Raw genomic sequence first — 23,835 nt, forward strand, 5'->3', positions numbered from 1 at the left:
TCAAGACGATGAACCTATCTCTACAGACAAATATAGAGGACTAACTTGTCAGGAAGATGCGTGTGTTATAATAATCCACATGGATCCTTTAATTAATTTCAAGTTTTATTTCTATCCAAGTATCATAATTTTATTTGTTTTAACTATCATTTTAAAACATACCTGTGCTCACTTCGGCAGCACATTTACTAAAACATACCTTTCATATCCTCATAAAAACTGAATAATTCTACTGTTTCACGATAAGGCAAATTTAAATACTCATAGGTTTAACTAGGTGATAACTTAAATGTGATCTTATCTCTCTGATTTCTGTTTATGCTAAAAAGTGAGGAATCACTATCATTTTACAGAATGTTTGTGTGCATTACATAATTTCGTATGAATTGAAAAGGAGTCTGTAGCTCATGGAAATGTTATAGTTTAGTCTATAATCTTAAAAGTTAACTGGAGCTTATAATACAATATTGCTATCTATATTTACTATATTAAAGTCATCAAACTTGCTAAGATATTAGATCTTAATTATTCCAACCATAAAAATTATAATGATATGATGTGATAAAGGTGCTAATTACTACTATGCCAATTATATGTCAAATCAATGTATTGTACAGCTTAAATTTACAGTGTTATATATCAATATATTTTAATAAAAAAAGTTAACTGGCAAATGAGGAATTAATAAGGAACTCCACCCCTCTCAGTGAAACTTGAGTTTGATATAGGTTGTTCAAGTTTAATTCCACATGAATTCTTTTCCATTCAATGATATCTTATCAGCAGTTCTGAAGTCAGGTTGGTAGACAGCCTTCCTACTCATTTTTTACTTGAGAATCTGAGACAATGCAGACTGATGTGTTCCTCTTTCCCTAGCCTGGACTTTAACTCTGTGACCCTCCTTTGTAACAGTTCATAGGATGCAAGTCTGTACTACTATAGCATATCGATAGCCGCAAAAAATACAGCTAAATATAGTTAGTATTTCCTTCACAAATATAATATGCACTTAAATATTAAAAGTTTGAAGTATTATATGTATCTTTCTGAAAAGACAATTTATTTTAAAAAATCATATAGGCAGGTGTGACAATCTAATACTTGTTTAAAAAGGTAAGACTAATTTATTTCTTTTAATATTTCAGTCAAAGCCACAATTGTCATATCTATATTTCTCATTGAAACAATAAAGTTAATCATATCATTTATGATTACTGGAAAAGAAAATTACTAAAAACGTGATTTCACAATACCCTCCCTCCCCTTTACATATTCCTGTTTTATCAGTCATGAATTATAGAATTTTAGAAATCATTTAGTTTAAACCTTCATTTTATAAGCAAGGAAGATAGGGCCCAGGCAAGGGAAATTACTTGCCAAAGTTACACAAGTAGGGATAGAGACTCAGTTAAGACTCAGTCCTCCAAAAGAATGTATAGTCACATCATTCTCTAATTCAAAACCACTCACCTGGTTTCTGTTGTTAATAAAGCCATGCCTAACTCTAACCTGGCAAATAGGGACTGTCCCTTTTCTGCCCTAAACTTTCTTCCCAACTTTATCTTTCTCTTCTCATAAAACACTTTATTCATAATGTCCATGGATATTCCCAAGGCTTTCTTTTCTCCTTGAAAAATTTCTGTCCTCATTATATTAATATCTACATGGGCAACCTCACCTAAACAAATACTATCTCCTAAACACATAATTTATTGATTTCTTAATGGGAAACTTATCTGTAGTAAACCACTTTTGTGGCATTTTTACTTTCTTACCTCTTACAGTAATTTGTGTGTAGTGCAATTCTCCTCCTAAAATTGATACTACCTGTTAACAAGACCAAATCATCCTGATAAACTCAACTATTGACACATTGCCTTTTTCCTAGTAGGTTCTTGATATATGGTAAGGAAATAAATAGATGATTAACCTTGTAATGATACTTTCAGTAATATAGCCAAAAATTAAAATCATAAATTTTATACTCCAAGTTTGGTTGTCCTAGAGCTTTTGATAAAATACAATTCCATATTGGCTAAACCTATTCATCAATCTGTTTTTATTTCCTTAAAAAACACTGTTTTAAGTCATTCCTAAATTATGAATAAGAAATCCTTTTAATTTAATGCTTTTAATTTCTATCTTTAGGTGCAATTATGAAGAGTTTTTTTCTAGTTGTGAATATCCTGGCATTAATTCTGCCATTTTTGGTAAGTTAATTTCATCTAATCAATTTACCTTAATACTTTAAGAAATTTTATTTAATGGCTCTAATTATGTAAATTTCTCAATGCAGTTATACTTAATAGAATAAAATAATGGCATACAAGATATATTTTCTTAAAATTAATTTATATTTTTTTCTGTTATAAAATTAAAGTAATGTACTTCTGACTATCCTTTTAGTTCCCAAGAATTAAGAAATCATTATCATGTATAGAAAATCTTTAAAATCTTAATGCTATAGAGAAAATACATTCTAAGGGGAAAAACAATGCTAAAAATTATTTTTAACTATAAAATACTCTAAAAAAATCTATAAAGAAATCACAGTCCAGGATCTCAAACTTCAAAATCAAATTCTTATCTTCTACAGACTCCAATCTCTTCAGGCAACAAATCTTTAAAAGATTAGAAGCTTATTCAAGCTTTCCCACCAGTTTCAAAGATCTTGACACATTTACCCTTAACATTGAAACATTATGGGATCTTTTGTAATACTTTTCCTATTATGTCAACTAACTGATTTCTTCCCAGGGATCATATACATAAGCAACCTTATGGTTTTCGGTCTTTTTCTTGAATTATGTATTGTGTATTAAAGCTATTAGACCAAGAGACAGTTTTTTAAAATATTTTGACTAATTTTTATTGTTGTTTTGACCATTGCTCTTTTTTATTTTCATGCTCATTTAGAGATTTCAGGCAGTTATTTGCCAACAGCAAGAATAGATAAACATGAGATGATGTAATATGGTCGTTTCTCAGATTATAAAATTTGGGAGGGCACTAGTCTTTGTTGCATCATTCATTAATTATTAAATTTAGACTAGCTTTTAAGTTCCTATAGCTTAAACTCTATTAGATAAATTCTTGGAGTCAAATTTTTTTAAAATTTGAATTATTATGATTCATATTTATTTTCTTCCATTTATTCTTTGAAATTTCATTTTATTGTGGCCACCTGCACATTTAGAACTTTGTTTTTCTTCTTAAGTGATAGAAGTTAAAGTTTAAATTAAGAAAAGATCCATATCTACCTGCCATATAGCAACCTCTTCTTGAGCTACTGGAGCTTGCTCTAACTTCCGGACACTCACATTTTCACAAAAGTTTCAAGCCCGATGGACTATACCAAATAACTCAAAAGGAGAATGAAAAATCTACAAATTCTATCATTCGATCTTATGAGTTGTCAAGTCAACACAAATTAAAATAGCAATGTGATGGCATCTTTTATGTGCTCATGAAGTTCTTTCCAAAATAAAAATAGTTCAAATAATATTTATACTAGCAATTATGACGAACTGTACAATTTCATGTTCTATGGGTGGCATTACAAGTTGATGCATGTCTGTACAACAATTTAATAATTCCTATAGAAGAATTTTTGTTCCCAACCCTCAACCCAAAGTCACATTTTTTAAAAACTATCTTAAGGAATTAATAAGAACTATTTAAAAAGGCCACTGGTACACAAATGTAATTTATCTATTTATAATAAAACATTTATTGAAAGAAGACTAATGATTAACAAGAGTAAAAAATAAACAGTTCATGACATAATCATTGATCATTTATTTTTTTCAACTATAAATATGTATGAAAACTATGATAAATATAGAAAAATACTATGAGATTTTACTTCTTCAAAAAAGATACTAAATAAACACATACCAGAAATACATGATATAGATTGATATTATATTAAGATGTTTAGATGATCAGAACTTCTAAGTGTAGAAATTTCTGTAATATTTATATTACTATTTAAACTTTAAACTAGTAAGTTTAAACATTTAAAGGAAAACAAATCTCTGTCTCAATACAACCTGATTTTTGTTATTTTTATCAAATTTCTAATTTTCTACACCTGCAACTTTCAAAAGTTTTCTAGAGTCTTTTTTTTTAATCCAAGGGATATGTGGGACAAATTCTAAACTAGAACTATCATTTTTTCAAAAATTTAACATCATGATCTAATCTCAAAAGTTTATAAAAACCTTGTGAGTTTTTAAAGGTGTGTATGTACTCATATAAGCATCTATGGATATTGTTTTCTCACTCTTGGCTTTCTACGCACATTGAAAAACAGGTTAAGAAAAGTACCATAAAAACAAATAAAACTTGATTTAAACAACACTAGTATGTGTATAACATTTATATATTGATGCTATACTAGAGGCAATTGTTTTAAATCTATATAAATCTCATAAATCATCTTTGGAGAACAGAAAAAGAAAAGACGTTCAATGCTCTTCTTATTTTTAAAAATATACATTTAATACAAACCAAACAAAAGAGGAGAAAGACCCAAAATGCTGGAATTATCTTCGGGAGGGCAGGCCTCTTGTAATACAGCCTTCCCCCACTAGGTGAGTGTTCTAGGAGCCCTTCTGCATCAGTATACAGATGGGTTCTCGTTGTAAGAAGCTGCATTCTGCTGCAGTGAATTTTTTTTTTAAGACTCTTTCAATACATTAGCCCACTTCATGATGAGTGATTTACGAACACACCAGCTCACATTGTGCTGAGTGTTCAGCAGTTTTTGACAAAAAGACAGCATGACCCCCATGCGCCATCCTTTCTATTTACCCAATCTTGCACCCAATGCTTCCTGAATTAAAAAAAGCCCTCAGAGGGAAATGTTTTGCCAATGTGAAATTGGTGAAAGAAAATATGGCAGAAGCACTAAAAGGCATCAAAATTGAGGAGTTCAATAACTATTTGGGGCAGTGGAAAAAATACCTCGATAGGTATATTGCATCAAATGGAAAGTACTTTTGAAGGTTACGGAAGTTTAAACATGTAAGAATAAATACATAATTCTTTATAAATAAGTTCTGGGTTTTATGGGGTTCCCCCTTGTATGTTTTTCATATTTTTCACTTAAAGAAATATCAAGTAAATTTGTGGGCACAAAAGTCAGTTCATCATATTATTTTCAACTTTGAATATTTCTCCCTAGGCAATGGGATTTTTGAAAACCATTTAACCATGAGGTTCATTATTATTATTTTAATTAGTAAATTGCTGTTACTTTTTGAGTGGTTCACAGACCTTATAGATTAAATAACCATTGAAAATGTTTTACAATACTTTACAATACCATAATAAAAAAGAAATCATGTTTTGTCTTCATTATAAAAGTTTTTAAAAGCACAAAAAATCTAGACCCTGCCTTTTTTAAAAAACTTCTTATTTCTTATTATTTTTTTGAATCTCACCAGGGCGCAGAGGTGCAAAACCAGGAACAACTAACAGTAAGTTTACTTTATTTCTGATTGAGACATGGACTTCCAGGTATAATTTTCTGCAAAGTTCAGTAATATTAAAATGTCTTTGTCTAAAAACTAAATAAATATTTAAACTCCATAAATAATCTAGTGATTATTGTAAAAATTCCAGCAAACCATCATATGAATTGGACTCAATGTTGATCTGTAAATCTTGATTTCGTTTTATAGCCTAAGTCATATAGGGTTTTCATTTTCACGTATACTGAGCAATGTGAGAAAATTGTCTCAGAATTTAATATTGAGAAAGAAATGAAAACAAAAGCAGAATTTAATGTCTTTCCAGCCTAATTTTTAAGGCTTTGGGAAATATTCTGCTCTCAGCACAACTGAATATTTTCCTGTACTTGAATTTACTTCCTCCTTTTGTTTCCCAAATATGTTTAAATGAATATATTTAAATGTTTCTCTTTATGAGAAATGCTTGCTTGCAGTGTAACTTTATTGATTTCTTTCCATTTATATGGAAAAACCTAAAGACATATTTGGTAACTACACATAATCAGTAAAACAGAAACCAATAAAAATAGGAAATTCCCTAAATGATGTTTAATGGATAAAAGTAAGCTGAAAAAAATTTAAAGTATAAATCCAGGAATCCTCCCAAATCATATTATTGTACTACTCTGCTATAATTAGTTTAGGGGAAAAAAAAACAAATGTCCCCTCAGCTTAATCTCTAAATAAATAAAATTTTAAACAATTATAAATATGTGGTAAGACTACATAAATACATACACATACCTATATAAAAATATATTTCTCTCTGAGTGGTATGTTTGTGTATAGCATATCAAAGCTCTCTAGATTTTTCTAGCTGTTGTACTTATCATAATGTTCAACATTTACTGAGCACTCTTCATATATACCAAACTCTTGCCAATGTGGTTTGTGTTATGGATTAACTCATCTAATTTGTTTGAAACTTATATTATTTTTAATATTTGTCAAAAATTAAGTGGAAGAAATGTGTACAAATCATATCTTGTAAAATAATATGGTTGCTGGGTTCACTACTTTTACTATTGTACTTATTCAACATTAAATACTACAACACTACTTCAAAAAAAATCTGATTTAAGATATCTCTACATTCTACCCTACAGTAATATAATTCTGCTAATTTATTCTTTGCAGGGTTGTGAGAATGACAAAAGATTGTTTGATCAAAAGACAGTCAAATATGTTCCAATTATTTATGTTCTGAAGAGCTCTCCTCACTCTGAGCTCAATTACTACCAATATAGACCAGCTGTACCAATTAATAACCAATATATGCCTCAGCCATATTATGCAAAACAAGTGTCAGTTAGACCACATGCCCAAATTCCTCAATGGCAAGTCCTGCCAAATGTCTACCCACCTGCTGTGGTCCGGCACCCCTACCTACATCCACGACTTATTGCCATTCCCCCAAAGAAAACTCAGGATAAAACGGTCATTCCTAACACCAACACCATTGCTGCTGTTGAACCTACACCTACTCCTGCCACTGAACGAACAACTGTAGTGATTCCAGAAGCTTCCTCAGAATTCATCACAAGCACACCTGAGGCTACCACAGTCACACTTACTTCACCCGTGGTCTGAAAATTATGGAAGCCTCAAAGAAGACAACACAGGTAAATGAGCAAAAGAAAAAAAATAAAGACAAAATTTATGGATTTATCGACACAACTATAACATCTAAATAGTATAAATAGATAAATTAAGTCTGTTATGAGAACAGGAAAAATGGGTTGATTATAATTTTAATTTGATAGTGTCATAGCATTGATACACTAGATTCTGTTCCAACATAAAATGAAAAATGATCTTATTTTACAAAATGAAGAAAACTTAAATATTTTATTACCAGACTTTTTTGACAGTTGGAACACTCCTAGATTCTATTGTTTTTATCTTACTACTATTCACATATAATAGAGTACAATTTATGTTGAACTCATGATTTTCCTTATTTCAAAAATAAATTACCTTAAAAAATTTATGCAGGATATGAGTTTAAATACATATTAACCATTTAATAATATTCTTGCACTCTAATTTCCATATGAATAAAGTGAAAGGAAATATGTTTCCCATACATTCCTTAATTTCAGATATGATTTATGAAAGAATTGATGCTGTTAAGCACCACAAAATTCTTTTATTTTAAGATAAACTTATGGAAGAAATGTAATTCTTAACTTGAAAAGCATATACATATTAAAAAGATACTTCCAGAATCTTAAATGTGATGCAAAATGTCTCTATCATTTGAGTCAATGAATAATGGCAAAGTCTAAAATAACTTGAAACTTATGGGAAGAAGTTAAAATAAAGAGAATGATTAATAAAGCAGAAAAAGACCAAACAGTATGAAATAATTTGGGGAGGAAGTTACAAAATTTCAGTCTTTGCAACAAATATTTTCAGTGCATTACACTCTATCTACATGTTGTGTGATCTAAAATTCAATACTGTTATGTGATATAATGGTAACAGAGTTAGATAAGAGAAAAATATTTCTTACATTTGTGTGACCTTAGGCAAGTCATTGGTCCCTCTAAAATTTGATTTTCTCAGAATTTTGGTTATTATGAGATTTAAGTGAGACTACGTATTGTAAAATAATTGTAAAAATTGATCAACCTGTAAAATGTCATGTATTAGAAAAGAAAAAGTAAAATTAATAAATATTAAGATTTACTTATAGCCAATATCTCACATTCTTACTGATTTTAGATAGTAAGGCTTAATTACTATGCATCTATTTCCATATAGGCTGTGTAATTTGAAGAAAATAGCAACAGAAAACACTATTTGCTTACTTAAGTCAGCATATTTTATACATTGTATTATTTAATTGATATTTAATAAAACATCTAGTAGGAAAAAAGATAACTGGATAAATTTTTGATGTATTAAAATTTAGAAAACAAAATGAGAAAATTAATGGAGACAATATGAAAGCAAGTAATTTAGTATGTTCTTATATATTTTATTGATCTAATATATATTATTATATGATTATGACTTTAATGGAATAATCATTATTTCTATAGTTATGTTTGTTCAAAACCCACAAATGTAGATTTCTAAGTTAAAACCATTCTAAAATATCACAAAGTAAACATGTAAAGACCAGTGTCTTTATGTAAATATTTATTAGGTGAAAATTATTTTCAGTCCACTATATGCCAAGTTTAAATATTTAAACTTAAGTATTTAATTTGATAAACTCCTTGTGTATAAAGATACAAGTCATGAAATCTAAATAAAATCCATATATCATGAAAACTATTAACAGATAGTGAACTAAAGTTCCTAAACTGTCATTTTTTATAGATCTTGCTGAAACCAAATCAAGCTCTCCTTTCACCACGTGTCTGCCTTCAGTCAAGAGAGAAATGCGATTTTCACAGATTCGGCTCCATCTTCTTCCCTTATATTGTACTTTTATGCAACATTTAATTCTTTCATTCTTGTACAATAAAGCCAATTGAATGCAACTGTATCTCTTAACTTGAGAAGAGTCTGTGGATATGCCTCAGTGATTTTTTAAAATCTTAAAATTCCATGGCAAACTTAATGTGAATTTGAGTATGCAAGTTTAAATAGGGCAAAGTTCATAATTTCTTCCAATCCTCCAAGTGCTCCATGGTCTAACACTGATCAAGAATGTCTTCTCCAGGATAACACTGGAACATCTAAATTTGCAGCCTAGTCATTTGGACCAGAAAAGAACTATGCCATTGTGTTTCAGTCCAGATGAACCCAAAGTGACTTTTCAGAATCGTGGAGTTAGCATTAAATTTAGGTGCCCAAATATATTGCTAAGATTATCCCCAACAGCAAATTCTGGGCATAGGCAGGCTACAGAATACCACAACTATAAAAAGACACATGGCAACAATCAAGGAGTTGACTTCAGCTCTTGATCTGCAAGACCAGTTTCCTCCAGAAAGCCACAGTCACACATGTGTTCACACACACACACACACACACACACACACACACTCTCTCTCTCTCTCTCACACCATGAAGCCTCTGGGATGAAGGTTCTCCCAATTTAAAACAGTTAATACTCAAAGTACAAAAATATGACAATTTTTCCCTTTATCAAATATTGCAAGGACAATGAATGGGTCATTTATGTGCTTACTCCATATTTAACACATCATGCCAGTAAAAATATAAATCATTCAGACCTAAAAAAGTGCTGAGTGGTCACCCAGAAAATCTTTTGTTGAAATCCTCAATGATGTGCTATTATTAGGAGTGATTTACAAGCCTTTCTTTTCTCTCTCACTCAAATACTAGAGTCTGGAAAGCAGTCATGGTCAGGGATATGACATAACTAAGCTTCAAGTGCAATGACCATTAATTTCTTGAAAAACAGCTTAAAAATGTGAAAGAGGTCAAATCTAAATTATTATTTGTTTATTGTTACTCAGTTACAGTTGTCCTACTTCTTTCTTTATTGCTCACCCCTACCCCATCCCCTCGACTCCCACAGTCAATCCCCCCGTGTCCATGCCTGTGAATCCTGTATTTCGGTTCCTTTGCTTGCCTCTGCTCCTTCTTTCGCCCATTAATTTTTTAAAAATTTGCCCTGGCTTGATGGTTCAGTTGGCTGGAGCATCATTCTGTACCCCCAAAAGTTTGTGGATTGGATTCCTGATCAGGACATATGCCTAGGTTGTGGGTCTGATCCCCGGTTACAGTGTGTATGCAAGGCAACTTTTTTTTTTTTCCTCACACAAATGTGTGTCTCTCTCTCCTTCTCTCTCTCTCTCTCTCTCTCTCTCTCCACCTTCCCCTCTCACTAAAATCAATAAATGTAACCTCCAGTGAGAATTCTAAAAAATAATAAATGTAGCAGCCTCAAAAATTTAGCAACAGTTCTAAATTTATAAGCTGAAAGAAAATGGATCCATCAGTGTTACAACCACAAAGAACTAAATTTTGCCAACAACCCAAATGAGCAAGAAACAGAGTTTCCCTTAGAGACTTCAAGAAAGAAATAAAGTCTACTTACACAGTGGTTTAAGTTTGGTGAGACCCATATCAGATTTCTGACTTTAAGAACTGTAATATAATAAATTTGTGTTTTTAAGTCCCTAAATTTATAGTAATTTATTATGGCAGAATAATGAACTAATACAATAAACTTTTATAGTTTTCAGTACAGAGCTTCAACATATCATTAAATTTAATAAGTATTTTATGTTGTAAATTATAATTATTTAAAAATCTTATATTTTTTGTTGCTAATATTTGTTTTTAATAATAATATTTGTTGTTAATAATTATTTTTATTAACTTTTTATGTAATGATATTGTTATATTCACTTAGTAATTCTGATCATTTTCCTATATATTTGTCTGAATCTTTCACATGTAATGCATGTCTAGAAATTGTAAGAATTTCCTTTCTTTCCAGTCTTTTACTTACTGTCCTTGCTAAGACCTCCAGTATAATATTATGTAGTACAAGTGATCAGGCATCTATTGTTTTGTAGCGACAGATAAATGATACTTATTTCTTGTTAGACTCAGCTCATTATTGAGCATTAGCATGGAATGAAGGGAGAAACTCACTTCCTGTGTGTCTCACCACATAGGGAAGGATATGTGGGTGAATAGCTAGGTGTAGAAGGCAAAATAAGAAAAGAGTATGAACTGGGAAAAGGTTAACATAAAATCAATGGCAGCTATACAACTCTTCTGTCAAAGGAAATATAAGCATATAGGAATTGACATAAAAAAATAAACTACAAATTTCTCTTAAAATAGACTTTAAATAGATCTATATGGTATTATAAAGTCATTTGACATCATAAAGTCAGGAATTTTGGAAAAAATGAACTTTTTATTTTACTACAGGCAAATTTTATTTTACTATGAATGTATTTACTTCAACACTGTTAAAGAGCTCAAATAGTTCCAGAAATCTGTAACTGAAATATTGTGGGTGGTACCTTAGAAAGCACCATATTGAATGTTAAAGTATACATGTTTGAATTCTGACTTACTTATCCATTTAACAAACAAATTTACTAGCTTATATTATAAGCTGTTGGGGAAAATTCCTTATTCTTGAAAATGGTGAGTTAAAGATGATGACAGTGAGCAAAGAAAAATAAACACATCAGGAAATTGAAAATGCAAAAGATAAAAAACATTTCACAGTGAAATTAATTGAAAGAAATATATATATGTTTTACAGCATTTGTATATGTACATATGAAGTCTCTCCAAAAAAAGTGAAACCATTGTTAACATAACAAGAACAGTTTGTGCAACATCGATGAAACCTAGCAGCCAAGGAGAGTGCATTGGAATGTGGATATGTGAACAATGACAACTTCACTGTACTAGTCAGTGGGGGCAGTGGATGCCCTTGAGTGAGCATGTGTACCGTGTATCCTCACGTTCAAGATGACTGAGCAAGTAGAGCAATGAATCTGCATCAAATTTGGTGTTCAGCTTGAACATTCCTCCGTGAAAATTCTCCAGATAATTCAGAAGGCCACAGCTCTGGGCAACTGGTGATTGGCAGCTTCACCACAACAATGGACCCATTCATGCATCTCTTTTCATGCAGTGTTTTGACAAAACATCAATTCACTCAGGCGACTCAGCCTCCCTGTAGCCCAGACTTGGCGCCCTGTGACTTCTGGTTTTTCCCAAAACTAAAAGCCCCTTTGAAAAGGAAGAGATTTTAAACCAACGGTGAGATTCAGGAAAATACAGTGGGGCAGCTGATGGCAATTGGGAGAACTGTGTGAGGTCCCAAGGTGCCTACTTTGAAGGGAATTGAGGCTTCATTGTCTTAGGTACAATGTTTCTTGTATTTTGTATCTTCTTCAATAAATGTCTTTATTTTTCATAGTACATGGCTGGATACTTTCTGAAAAGACTGTATGTGTGGGTGTGGGTGTGTGTGTGTATCATTCTGACACACATATATATGTCAGAATGAAGATATCTCCACTTAATACATTTTTTTGTTCCTCAAGTGGTACTATACCTGCAAATTCTCACCTATTTTTGAATTGCTACCTACTATCTGGAATTAGCTAATACCATAGTTTCTATTTATCCAATTGCTCTCCTTTAAAAATATATATATATATATTTATTTTCCTTTCAAATTTCTCCTAGACAATAATTTCACATTGCCTTGATTTTCTATACATTATACTTTAAGACACATGGATAAGTTAGTCTGAAATTCCCTTCTTTAATTATTGGGTATGAACCACATGTCAGCAATTAGTCTCCTACTTTTTTCAAAACAACCTATTAGAAATATGTCTAAGGTCATGTGTTAATATACAAAATTTTGACAGAAATATGTCCAGAAATATTGTTTTATCTTGATTGACATTTAAATGTGAAAGTATTAATAATTTATTTCCTCCATATCAATAACATGTGAATAACTACATAATGTGTCTTATTGATGATCACAAAAAGCTTTTGTAAAACTTCCTGAATATCCTTGAATTCACATTAGAGAAGACATGAATAATTTTTACATAAAAATTGAGCTTACAATGTTACATGATAAAATTTTCATATAAGGTTCTTTCTTACAAAATGGTTAAGTATAAATCAAGTGTGTGTATATATATATATATATCATTAAGTATAAACTGTGTTAGAGAATATGCAGGCTAGTCTTTAGCCTCCAAAGTTGTTTCTACTATATTCCATTTTCAATCAAAAGAAAAACCATAAGTTGGAACACCTAAAATAATATTGAACTCATAAAGTGTTATGATTAGTGTTCCAAAGTAATGACAAACACAGAAGAGAAAGGAGTCACACCACATTATGAATCAAATCAGTGTGTCAGTCATGCATATATATAATTTTATTAACTTTAAAGTGATTACCTTAATTCTCAAAAGAGACAATATTGTGTATTGTTACTACACAGCTTTCATTATCACACAGGTATCCAGCCATTCAAGGGCAGCCAAACCCTGACTTTGATCTTCATAAGGTTCTTGGAAGAAAAGGTGAAGAAAATTTGTCCAAAAGAAATGTTGAGTGGAAGTATACTTACTAAGTTAACCAGATATCAATGGACAAAAGCTACTCTTTTCTGTTTGTGTTATATTGCTTTCCAATAAATCCTTACCCCATCAGAGTAGGAACTAAGTCTGTCTTGTTTCTACTAAATCCACAGTACCTTCTACAGAATAGATGTCCAAAAAATATCTGTTAAATGGATAAACATATCAAAGTTATAGCTCCAAACCCAGTAATGTTAAAATTAAATGTTATATTAAATATATCTATAAATAATAAATTATTAGGAAAATTCAATACACAAGTTAAATTGTAAACAATATTGTCACATAGTGGTCTACAGTTTACAAAGTAAATGAATATTCTAATTTAATTTTAACATCAACTCTTTCAGGTAAATAGAACAGGGATGATTCTCATTTATAGATGAGAAAACAGCACTGCACATAAGTTTACCAAGATCGCATAGTAATAAAATGACATAGCTAGGAGTTAAACCTAGGTTTTCTGGGTCCAAGTTCAGTATTCTTTTTATCATTCTAAAATTGCCCTTACAATCTTTTTGCATTTATTTCAAAAATGCACTGGTGAGTTTTCAGTTATGTAGTTGAGAATCAGAGAATTTGACATTTGTTCTGATGTGTGGTTTAACATAGGTGAATATGTAAAAATGGTAAATCAGGATAAAATTAAGAACAAGTATGCCAAATGAAAATTATCAAAATTTCTCATTGCATGATCACAACAATTTAAAAAGTATTGAGAAAGTAGATTGTGAGATAATTAAATGTGTGCTCTTTAAAATTTGAGGGATTTCAGCTCAAAAAGAGAGTGGAATGGGGGTGCAGTGGGGTAGACATATTTCACTAACATGGGCACTTTAAGTTTATGTGCTTATATGTGTTTTAACTCAATAGTGGAAAGAATACACCTTATTACATTCTTTCAGACATTATCTCTCCAATTCTCTTAAACTTTGGAATATTGAAGTAAACTGCAAAAATAAACGATCAAATTTCAAAAGTTTGGGAATGTTTACAATATACGAACTATTCTATAACAGCAATTTAAAAAATGAATCATAGGTTTCTTAAAATAAATGATATACATAGAAGCCATATATTTTAACTATTAGATTTTTTATGAATTTTGTTAACTACCAGGCTTTATCATTACCACTTACATGTAAAAGATAGAGTTCTCAATGTTCTTGGCACCGAAAATCTGAGGGGAAAATTTTTAAAGATTAAACTGAAATAACTCCACAAATGACAATTTTTTTCCTAGCCCCAGCTCCCTTCCACAACCAATAGGCAAAAAGTAGGAGGTACTAAGGGAAGGCCCTGTTGCCTTATCAGGTGGGAGAACCATGCAATTAGTTCTTTTTACATCTGCAAGCACCAAGTCTTACAGGAACTGGATGGATCAAAAAGAATCAAGTCCTGACTGAGATCCCAGAGACATTGCTTTCAAGGTAATTGTGCCAATGTATCTAGAATCTTCTTTTCTCTATTAACACCTGGTCTCTTAATCAAGCAGAGGCTAGAGCTTCAATTTTGGACAGACTGGGTTAAAGGTGCAATAGTACAATCAAATGGAGGTGTTCGTGAAAAAGATGGATATAGGAGTCTTGATCAATAAACTCAGAAGTCAACATTTAGATGGATGATGTTTCTAAGTAGAAAAGCAGGAGACTGTGCAGGGATATTGCTATAAAAGGAAGGAAAAATAGGACTGGTACCAGAACATTAATGTGGAGAGGAGGAAAGAAAATTCATAAACATAATTTTTAAAGAACTTCAGAGAGTTATAAAGAGAGCCAGGATAAGATGGTTTCACAAAAGCCAAGAGAGATGGGCTGTTTGTTGTTCGCTAGAGAGAATTCCCTGCTTTAAGATAAGGATTAGATTGACAATAAACACATCATTAGCTAGCTCGATTAGAGTTGTTTAAATATGAAAGGAGAAAAAAAAAGCCCTTATTTCAGTGAATTGTGTAATAAAATATGTATGTAAAGGCCTTCAAAAAAAAGGAGTATCACAAGCACACACATGATGTGGGTGAGACTAGAGGTGTGACTGAAGATCACTGAAAGGCAGGGCTGCAAATAGTTTTGCAAGCCACTTGAAGATTTTTTTCTTTTTTTTGCATTAGGTTAAAGAGCAATGGGAAACCAGTGAAAGTTTTAACCAGAGAACTAGAATAATCAGATTCATATTTTATAAATATCACAATGACTGTAGTTAATTAAAAGCAGGAATGTGGGACAGTTAAGAGACTATTTTGTTAATCATGAAAATGAAAACTCCAATAGGTCAGGGACACTATATCTTTTTCTTCTAGATAAGGTACACTTCTAGAAGAGTGCAGACTACATAATAATATTTGCTGAGTTAAGATATGATGCCCAAGTGAGATATGATGCTAATTTGCATAGGATGCTGTTGGAGAAGATAAGAGAAGTGAACTGATTCCTATTTTACTATCTAGGAAGTAAAATATAGAGAGGATTAAGTCATTGATGGGCTTGGGAGAATGAGAGAGTCAAGACTGACTCAGGTCTCCAGTTTATACTAACTGCTAGTGAATAATGCACCTTTCACTGCAATTGAGAATACTTGGAAAGGACTGTTTTATAAGAAAAGATGGTGATGTAAACTAATTCAGTTCAGACTCCAAGTGAAGCACATGTGGTTTCAAAGGTTTTCTGAAGATGATCTGAAAGTTGATCTGTTGGCACTGATTGCAATTAAAGCCAGGGTTCCACCATCATTCTCACAAGACACATGCCACTAGAACCAACTCATTTATACTGAGCTTCCCTAAGGTAATTCTTAACATAGCTAGGGGCTGCCTTTATTTTTCATTTTCTTTCACAAAATTCTGGTAGGAGAAGTCTTTTTTCTGTATACTCATCCTAATAATCTGGCATCATGAAAACATCATACACTTTGCACCCATATAACCATACTATATCAGAAAGAACGCAACTCTGTTCTTCAAAAATTAAATAAATACAGATCAGAAATAGATTTGATAATTCAATAACTTTAATTGTGATGTGCATGTCATCTAAAAATAAATTAGCAACAGGTAAAGAACACAATAATATTTTATAAACTATTTTAAGAATAGTATAGCATCCTGTAGAATAAAAATATAAATTGGAGGGAGAAGAAAAACAAAAGACAAAGAGTATCATCTCAGGACCTCATGGAACTTGTCCTTGCAACACAGGAATACATAGGACACCACGTTACCCATAATATATATAGGAGCTGAGTTCCATAAGTTGACCACTCAACTTAATAACACATACTATAGCTTTCTAATAACACATACCCTATAGCTTCCTAGAACTCTCTTTATGTCAAAACTGCAACAATTTTCCTAAATCATGGGAGTTGGAAGGGTAAGACAAACAGGATTTGTGTGTGATGTACACATGCCCACAGTGAATGGATAATCAGTAGGTGAGGAATTATTTATTATAATTCCCAAAAGAAAATGGAGCTCTCCTTACAGGTGAGAATTTAAAGAAGTCTCATTAGCAAACCAAATAAAAAATCTAATTTTTTAGTGTTTTTAAATAATGATGGTGTCTTAAAAAAATATGTATCTTTTCATTTCATATCCACATTTAAGTTTAATTTTATAAAAAGAATTTTCTTTATTATTTAAATTGCTACTGAAATTTTAATTTTGTATCACTAAGCAGTTTGGCAAAACTCACCCTTTTATAGTCAAGTGACAAATATTTTCTCTTGTTTCTTTACTTATAGGGGTTAAAAGAACAGGATGAAGATTTTTATCCTGACTGAATTTATCCTGGTCTTTGTCTTGTCTTTCTCGGTAAGATTCTATACACTTGAAAACTAAAAGAATTACCTAAAATTGAGAGCTACATAACATTGAGATGGGGTTCAGAATAAGATTATGACATTGTATTTCTAAAATCAGAACTAAGTCACATGAGATGGAAAAAAACACAAACAATTACCTTCTACTTCTAATGCCCATGGAAATATTCAAAATCACCTGGAATTTGAGGAAAAGGGGCAAAACAAAAGGAGGCATGGAAAGGAAGTAAAAGGAAAAAGAGGAGGGAAACAGAAGAGAATGACCATTAGCTGAGGAGGGTAAGGTATGAGAAAATCCCCAAATAAATTTGGAGGAATGGAATTAAACTTTAAAGAAATCACCAAGACTTTACTTCTAATGTCCATGTTCACCTACCACCTCTATTTAAGGATGGTCCCTTCTGAAGTTTGAAAAATGGGGGTGAGTTTATGCATAGGTCAAGTTTGTTTTCCACCCACCCTCCAAATCTTATTAAGTTCTCACAGTCAAAAGCTATAATATGTTCTTCCATTTAAGATGTAAACACAGTGAGCTCTGACCAGTGTGGTATAGTTGGTTGGGCGTCATCCTACAAAGCGAAGTGTCACTGGTTTGATGCCCAGTCAAGGTACAGGCCTGGCTTGCAGACCAGGTCCCCACCTGGGGGTGTACAAGAGGCCACCAATCCATGTTTCTCTTTCACATCAATGTTTCTCTCCCTGTCTTTTTCCCTCCCTTACGCTCTCCCTAAAAATAAATAAATATTAATATTTTAAAAATAAAAATTAAGACATAAACACAGTGAAAAGGAAGATAGTCTCTTCTATTGGTATCTAAATAAAATATTGTCATATGTCACAAATTTGATTTATCTGAAACATGACATGTTCAAATAGGTTTTACATACTCTTCTGAGTGAGCCTGGTTCTCTAAAATTTCATGGCCTTTGCTTTTCTCTTTTCTATCTCTTGCAGAATTTTTTTTTAAATACCCTCTTCTGCTCTTCTGATTTAATTATATATGTACTCTTCACTGGTTCCTTATATCTCTCTTTGATCAGATAACATTATTTCTAGTAATATTAGAATTGTAGGTGAGCATCAAGGGTCTGTACAGTTCTATTTAACCAGCCATGCTTTGCTCCAAGGATCTTTCCCTTTTATGCCATCACTATTATTTTCCCATAGAATTCTTCCCACAGCATTCAATGCCTCAAACAAAGCTCTTATAGGCAAAAGAAACTCAATTTTTTGTTTAATATTTTTAAGATCCAATCTTCTCTATTCAAATGTTTCTCTTTCATATAATTTCTAAACTGAACTTGTACTAAAATACTTTCAGTGAGACTCGTGTAACGAGGTTGCCTATTTGATTCTTCAGTTAATTCCTAAAGGACATGACAATGATATTCACTCTGCAGTCTTTAAGGGAAAAACAAATTTTCTTAGATTTACTGATGATATTTCAGAAAACCAACAAATTGGATTTCATAAAATTACTATTTTTTTATTTAGATGGATTTTCACAGTAAACATTCTAGCATTGAAAGTAATGACCAGGTAGTTTTTTCTAATTTTTTCTATTGTGCCTTGTGATTTTAAATTCATAGTACAATTTATTCCAAATTTATATTGCACTCAAAACCAAAGCACTTCTCAACCTAAAGAGCAGACCAGTTTCTGTAATTGAAGTGAAAACAGAACAAAATAATGGATTGAATATTTCATTTGGTATCTTCTACTTTGTCCCCCTGCAGTTCAGGGTGAGTCAGCAATCACAGCAGCAGGGAATAGAAAAAGCGATCAACCGCCCACCAGTGCAAAGTCCCCCTGCCAGGACATCGCTCCGGAGGGCTCCATCCAGCCACAGCATTAGGAAACCTCAAGGCCATTCTCATGTCTCTGCCCCGTCTGTTCTGACTAACAAAGCAGCCAGCCGATTATCTTCAAATTCTAGGACAAAAAAGAAAAAGAAAAAATCTAACCAAAGATCAAAAAGACAAAGTATACAAGTCAGGCCTAAGAAAAATACACTGACTTCCACCAAGGAAGGATTGACCTCCCATTCATCTACTCTAACAAGGCGAAATACTCCATTGAGGGCAAGCAAAACGCTAAAACAGCCTAAAAAAAGTCAAAAGACAGCAGTCAGGAAACAGTCAAAAAGGGATGCAACAGTGCCAAAACCATCTTCAGCCATAAAGGAAAATCGAAAAGCATCTGAAAAACCCCGGTCCACCTTGACCAACAAGGATTTGAATTTGCCAGGAGCTGTTAAGGCAGCATTAGAAAGAATTTCAGCTACAAAGAAAAGTTCACAAAAATCTAAGAAAATCCAGTCTATACCTGCCGAGAAACAGTTAAAACAACCCACAATTGGAACAGCTTCAAAAACATCTCTACCTAAAAAGAAATTTCTAAGGCCTTTTAAAAATATCTTGCCTGAATTATCCAAAAAACAATCACCTAAGTCCACAGCAATAAAAACTTCCCCCAAAACTTCTTCAACCCTGAAGAAAAGAGCAAGTAAATCTCACAAAGCTCCATCTTCATCTGCCAGGAGAAAACAGAATCAGGAAAAAGCAGTTAAAAAAATCCCCAGAAAAAGTTTAGCCAAAAAGAAAACTTTAAAGAAAGAAAAAAATAAACAGTTAACTCCAGTCAAAAAAGAGCCAACTAAGGCAACAGCAACAGAAGCAGATTCCAAAGCTAAAAAGAAAAATCTTACTAAATCTAAAAAGACAGTGTCTGTATCTGCCAAGAAAAACCTCAGTAAGCCAAGAGAAGTCACAACAAAAAAGAAAACATCTATAGCCAAAAGAAAACTATCAAAGAAATTCAAAACAACTTCTACTGCAGCTGCCAAGAAACAAGTGAATCAGCCTAAAGCCCTTAAATCAATACTAAAAACACAACCAGCCTTGAAGAAGAGACCAAATCTGTCTAAAAGCTCCTTGCCTAAAACTGCCAGGAATCAGTCAAATCAAGCCAAAGAAGGCAAAACTCTAGCCTTCAAAGAAACTCAGGCCAAAAAGAAAAACGTAAAAAATTCCAAACCGGCTGCCAAAAAACTGCTCAATCAGTCTAAATCTGCTCAAGCAGGACCAAGAAGATCTCTAGCCAAAAAGAAAATTCAAAAGAAATCTACACAGAAACAGCCCACCTTAGGTAAAATGGCTGCAAGAACAGCTCTTGCCAAGGGTAAATCTATAAAACCTAAAATAGGGCAGCCTACAGCTCTGACAATAAAGTCGAAACCAAGTAAAGTAAAACAGAGACTCTCTAAACCTAAGAAAGATATAAATCAGCTTAAATCCCTTCAAGGAATGAAAATACCACCCCCTCTACTATACAAAACTATAAAACAATCTAAAAAGAGGAAATCTACACCTGCCAAAAAGAGGTTGAAATTATCTAAACCAAAAGGATCTAACTCTGTTCAAGCTTCATGGAAAAACTGTCCACATAAAGTCTTAATACCACTTCCTTCACATATTCCATCTTTATTTCATCAAACTAAATTCCCTTATCCACTACCAAATCTACCACATAAGTACCCATTGAAGACTCCTCAATTCTATCCACCTCCCCCAAGACCATGGCCCAGTGCTCCACATTTCCAGGCACACCAGCAGCCAGACCACCGATTTCATTTGCATTGGAAGCCGCCCTGTCATAAACCAAAACCTCCGAAAAGGCCAACAGGCATCGAAAACACTGCAACTAAACACCCAACCACTGTCACGAACAGATCTGATGCAGCCACCAGAACACCTGAAACTCTGTCCCCAGTGGCTGCCACCGCAGTCCAGGTGGCAACAACTACTAACTCAGCAATAGGTGCTGCCTCCACTACAACTGTCTCAACATCTCTGGTGGCCTCAGTGACACCATCAGTGGAATCCACATTGCAAGAGTCTGCTGCTACTAATGCTGCAAACTTCATAAACCCAGGGGCTGGCTCCACAACTCTCTTAATCTCTGCCTCCACCATTATGCCTGATGTTGCCACAGGAGCCTCCGAAGCTGAAACAAATACAGCAGATGACACCACTCTCCCAGATGATTCCACTGCTCAAGGTACCATTACAATGTCAGCAAACACAGGCGCCACATCTCCTGCTATGGCTGCCACCACTGGTACAGCCACAACCTCCAAAAGTGTTGGAGTCAGAACTGTGACACTTTCCACAGCCCTAGGGATTGGCGCCACCAGCACTGGTGCTATCTCATTATCAGCCAGTGCTGCCACAGCTCTTGCTCTTGCTACCACAAAAACACCCAAAACCTCTGTGAATAATTCTGATTCTGTCACAGACAGAGCTGCATCAGGCCTCGGAACCACAGCTGCATCAAGTTCCATAACCACCAGCGTGCCCGGTACTGCCACCACAGCTGCATCCAATTCTGCCATCACATGGGTGGGTAAGACCAGCGCTGAAACCACAGATGACACAGCCACTGAGACTACTACCCCAGGGAATACGGAAACTGCTGAAGCTGCCACCACTCCAGCTGAAGGCACAACAACTGCTCCCACCGGTGCCACAGCCACTTCCGCTAACTCCACAACCTTAGAAGCAGGCCCCACATATGTGACCACTACTGGAGCAGCTGTTTCATCTGCAACCACCATTCTTACGGCAACCAACACGGCAACAGCCGCCGCCTCCACAAGTCTTACGACCACACCATCAGCCTCAGATGTCACAGCTATTGCCAGCATGAGCATACCAGGTACTGCCACAACCATTCCAGTTACCTCTGTCTCCACCGAACATGGTTCTTCAGCCACTAAAGATACAACTACAGAAAATATGGCAATTAATCAATCTGTAAATGCAACTATTGCTGCAGCTTCCACTACAACTCCATCTGTTTCCATCTCTACCGCTGTGTCTGAAGCTTTAGTTACTAGACTGAACTCTACCACCCCAGAATCTGAAATGTCTGCCTCCACTGATGTCAGTATTTCCTCAGCAGAGGATACTACTCTCCTTGGAACAAATACTGCAGCTACCCCCACATCTGCAGAACCCACAAAACCCACTATGGTTTCCTCATCTGAAGCAAATTTTTCTACTTCACCTCCACTGAAGGAGTCTCCACTGCCCAGCCATCCCACCGGAGAAGCAACTACCACACCTGACACTAATGCCATCGCCAGTGGTCCAGGGACAACTACCAGTTCCACAAGTACAGTCACCACAGATACAGTTGGAACCACCTCTGCTGGTCAGCAGTAGCACACATCCATCACCTGCTACTATAGCCTCAGCCAATGAACCTATAATTGACATTAAAATTTTCTCACAGGAAAAGCAACGCAAAGGCACATCTATGGCATCTCAGCAGGAAAATTATGACAAACAAAGGGTTAAGTGGGGAAGTTAATAATGTTCTATATCTCTCCGAACACCTTACACAATAACAAGTTGCTCCTGATCTGCCAAAATTATGATATTCTGCAATTCTGTGAAATACCAGCAGATATTCTCCCATTTTCACATACAGGATAGAGAAGTATGGGATTTGCTCAAACTGAGAACACATGGTGGCAAAGCCAGGACTAGAATTCAAGTGTCTTGGTATAATACTTCTAACAACAGTCAGAAAACTTAGGATTCTAGAACAGTAATCCCAAAAAATAGTTTAGGAGACAGTTGAATTACAATTACTCTTTTTCAAAGTAAAGATTACTGAGCTTACCACACTAGAAAGTATATATTTTTTAACAAAATATTTTCGGGAGTGTGGAGGGGGAGTCTGATGAGGTTGCAAGTGTGAAAATACACAGATGATAATCCAGAAAGGGAAGATGGCAAAGTATACAGGCTCAAACACAACAATAAGTATCATAATTAATAAATTGTAACCAGTTGTGCTTGACTGGACTATATCATGCACCTCTTAAAAATTGGGATGTATTTTGAGAAATGCATCATTAGATGAGTTCATCATTGTGCAAACATCATAGAGTGCACTTATGCAAACAGGTGGTGCAGCCTACTGCACATCCAGGCTGTATGGCATGGCTTACTGCTCCTAGGCTACAAACCTGCACAGCGTGTCACTGTACTGAATACCAAGAGACCTGGTAACATGACATGTATGATGCTGCTGCCAGCATAACACAGCATGTAGTTTTAGAGCAAACTTTTTTTATGAGTAAAAAGAATATACTCTGAAATCACAATAGAGATGAAAGTATAGTAAATACATAAACTAGTAACATAGTTGTTTAGTATGGTTATCAAATGTTATGTACTGCACATAACTGTATGTGCTATACTCTCATACAATTGGTACTACAGTAGGTTTGTTTGCACCAGCATCACCACAAACATGTGAGTAATGCATTGGGCTATGATGTTATAATGGCACAACATCACTAGGTGATAGGGAATGGTTCAGCTCCATTATAATCTTACAGGACCACCATCATCTATATA

The 23,835-nt window shown here is 33.7% G+C and overlaps 1 protein-coding gene across 1 annotated transcript; it reads left to right on the plus strand.

The window, feature by feature from the left end:
- The first annotated feature begins 2,156 nt into the window (after nt 1-2,156).
- Nucleotides 2,157-7,106, plus strand: CSN3 (casein kappa). The gene is made up of 3 exons (XM_054589662.1): nt 2,157-2,210; nt 5,451-5,483; nt 6,654-7,106. Exons 1-3 carry the CDS (start codon nt 2,157-2,159, stop codon nt 7,104-7,106), a joined length of 540 nt encoding a protein of 179 aa, XP_054445637.1.
- Nucleotides 7,107-23,835: the final 16,729 nt, after the last annotated feature.

Source organism: Pteronotus mesoamericanus, unplaced genomic scaffold (genome assembly GCF_021234165.1).
Source record: "Pteronotus mesoamericanus isolate MK-2021 breed Mesoamerican mustached bat unplaced genomic scaffold, CSHL_Meso_final contig_130, whole genome shotgun sequence".
Taxonomy (NCBI): Eukaryota; Metazoa; Chordata; class Mammalia; order Chiroptera; family Mormoopidae; genus Pteronotus; species Pteronotus mesoamericanus.

What these genes read in the sequence shown, in the direction of transcription:
- CSN3 (XM_054589662.1), top strand. Translation starts at nt 2,157, where the DNA reads ATGAAGAGTTTTTTTCTAGTTGTGAATATCCTGGCATTAATTCTGCCA. An exon ending in CATTAATTCTGCCATTTTTG is followed by an intron (nt 2,211 to 5,450) that starts GTAAGTTAATTT and finishes GAATCTCACCAG; the next exon opens with GGCGCAGAGGTGCAAAACCA. An exon ending in AAAACCAGGAACAACTAACA is followed by an intron (nt 5,484 to 6,653) that starts GTAAGTTTACTT and finishes TATTCTTTGCAG; the next exon opens with GGTTGTGAGAATGACAAAAG.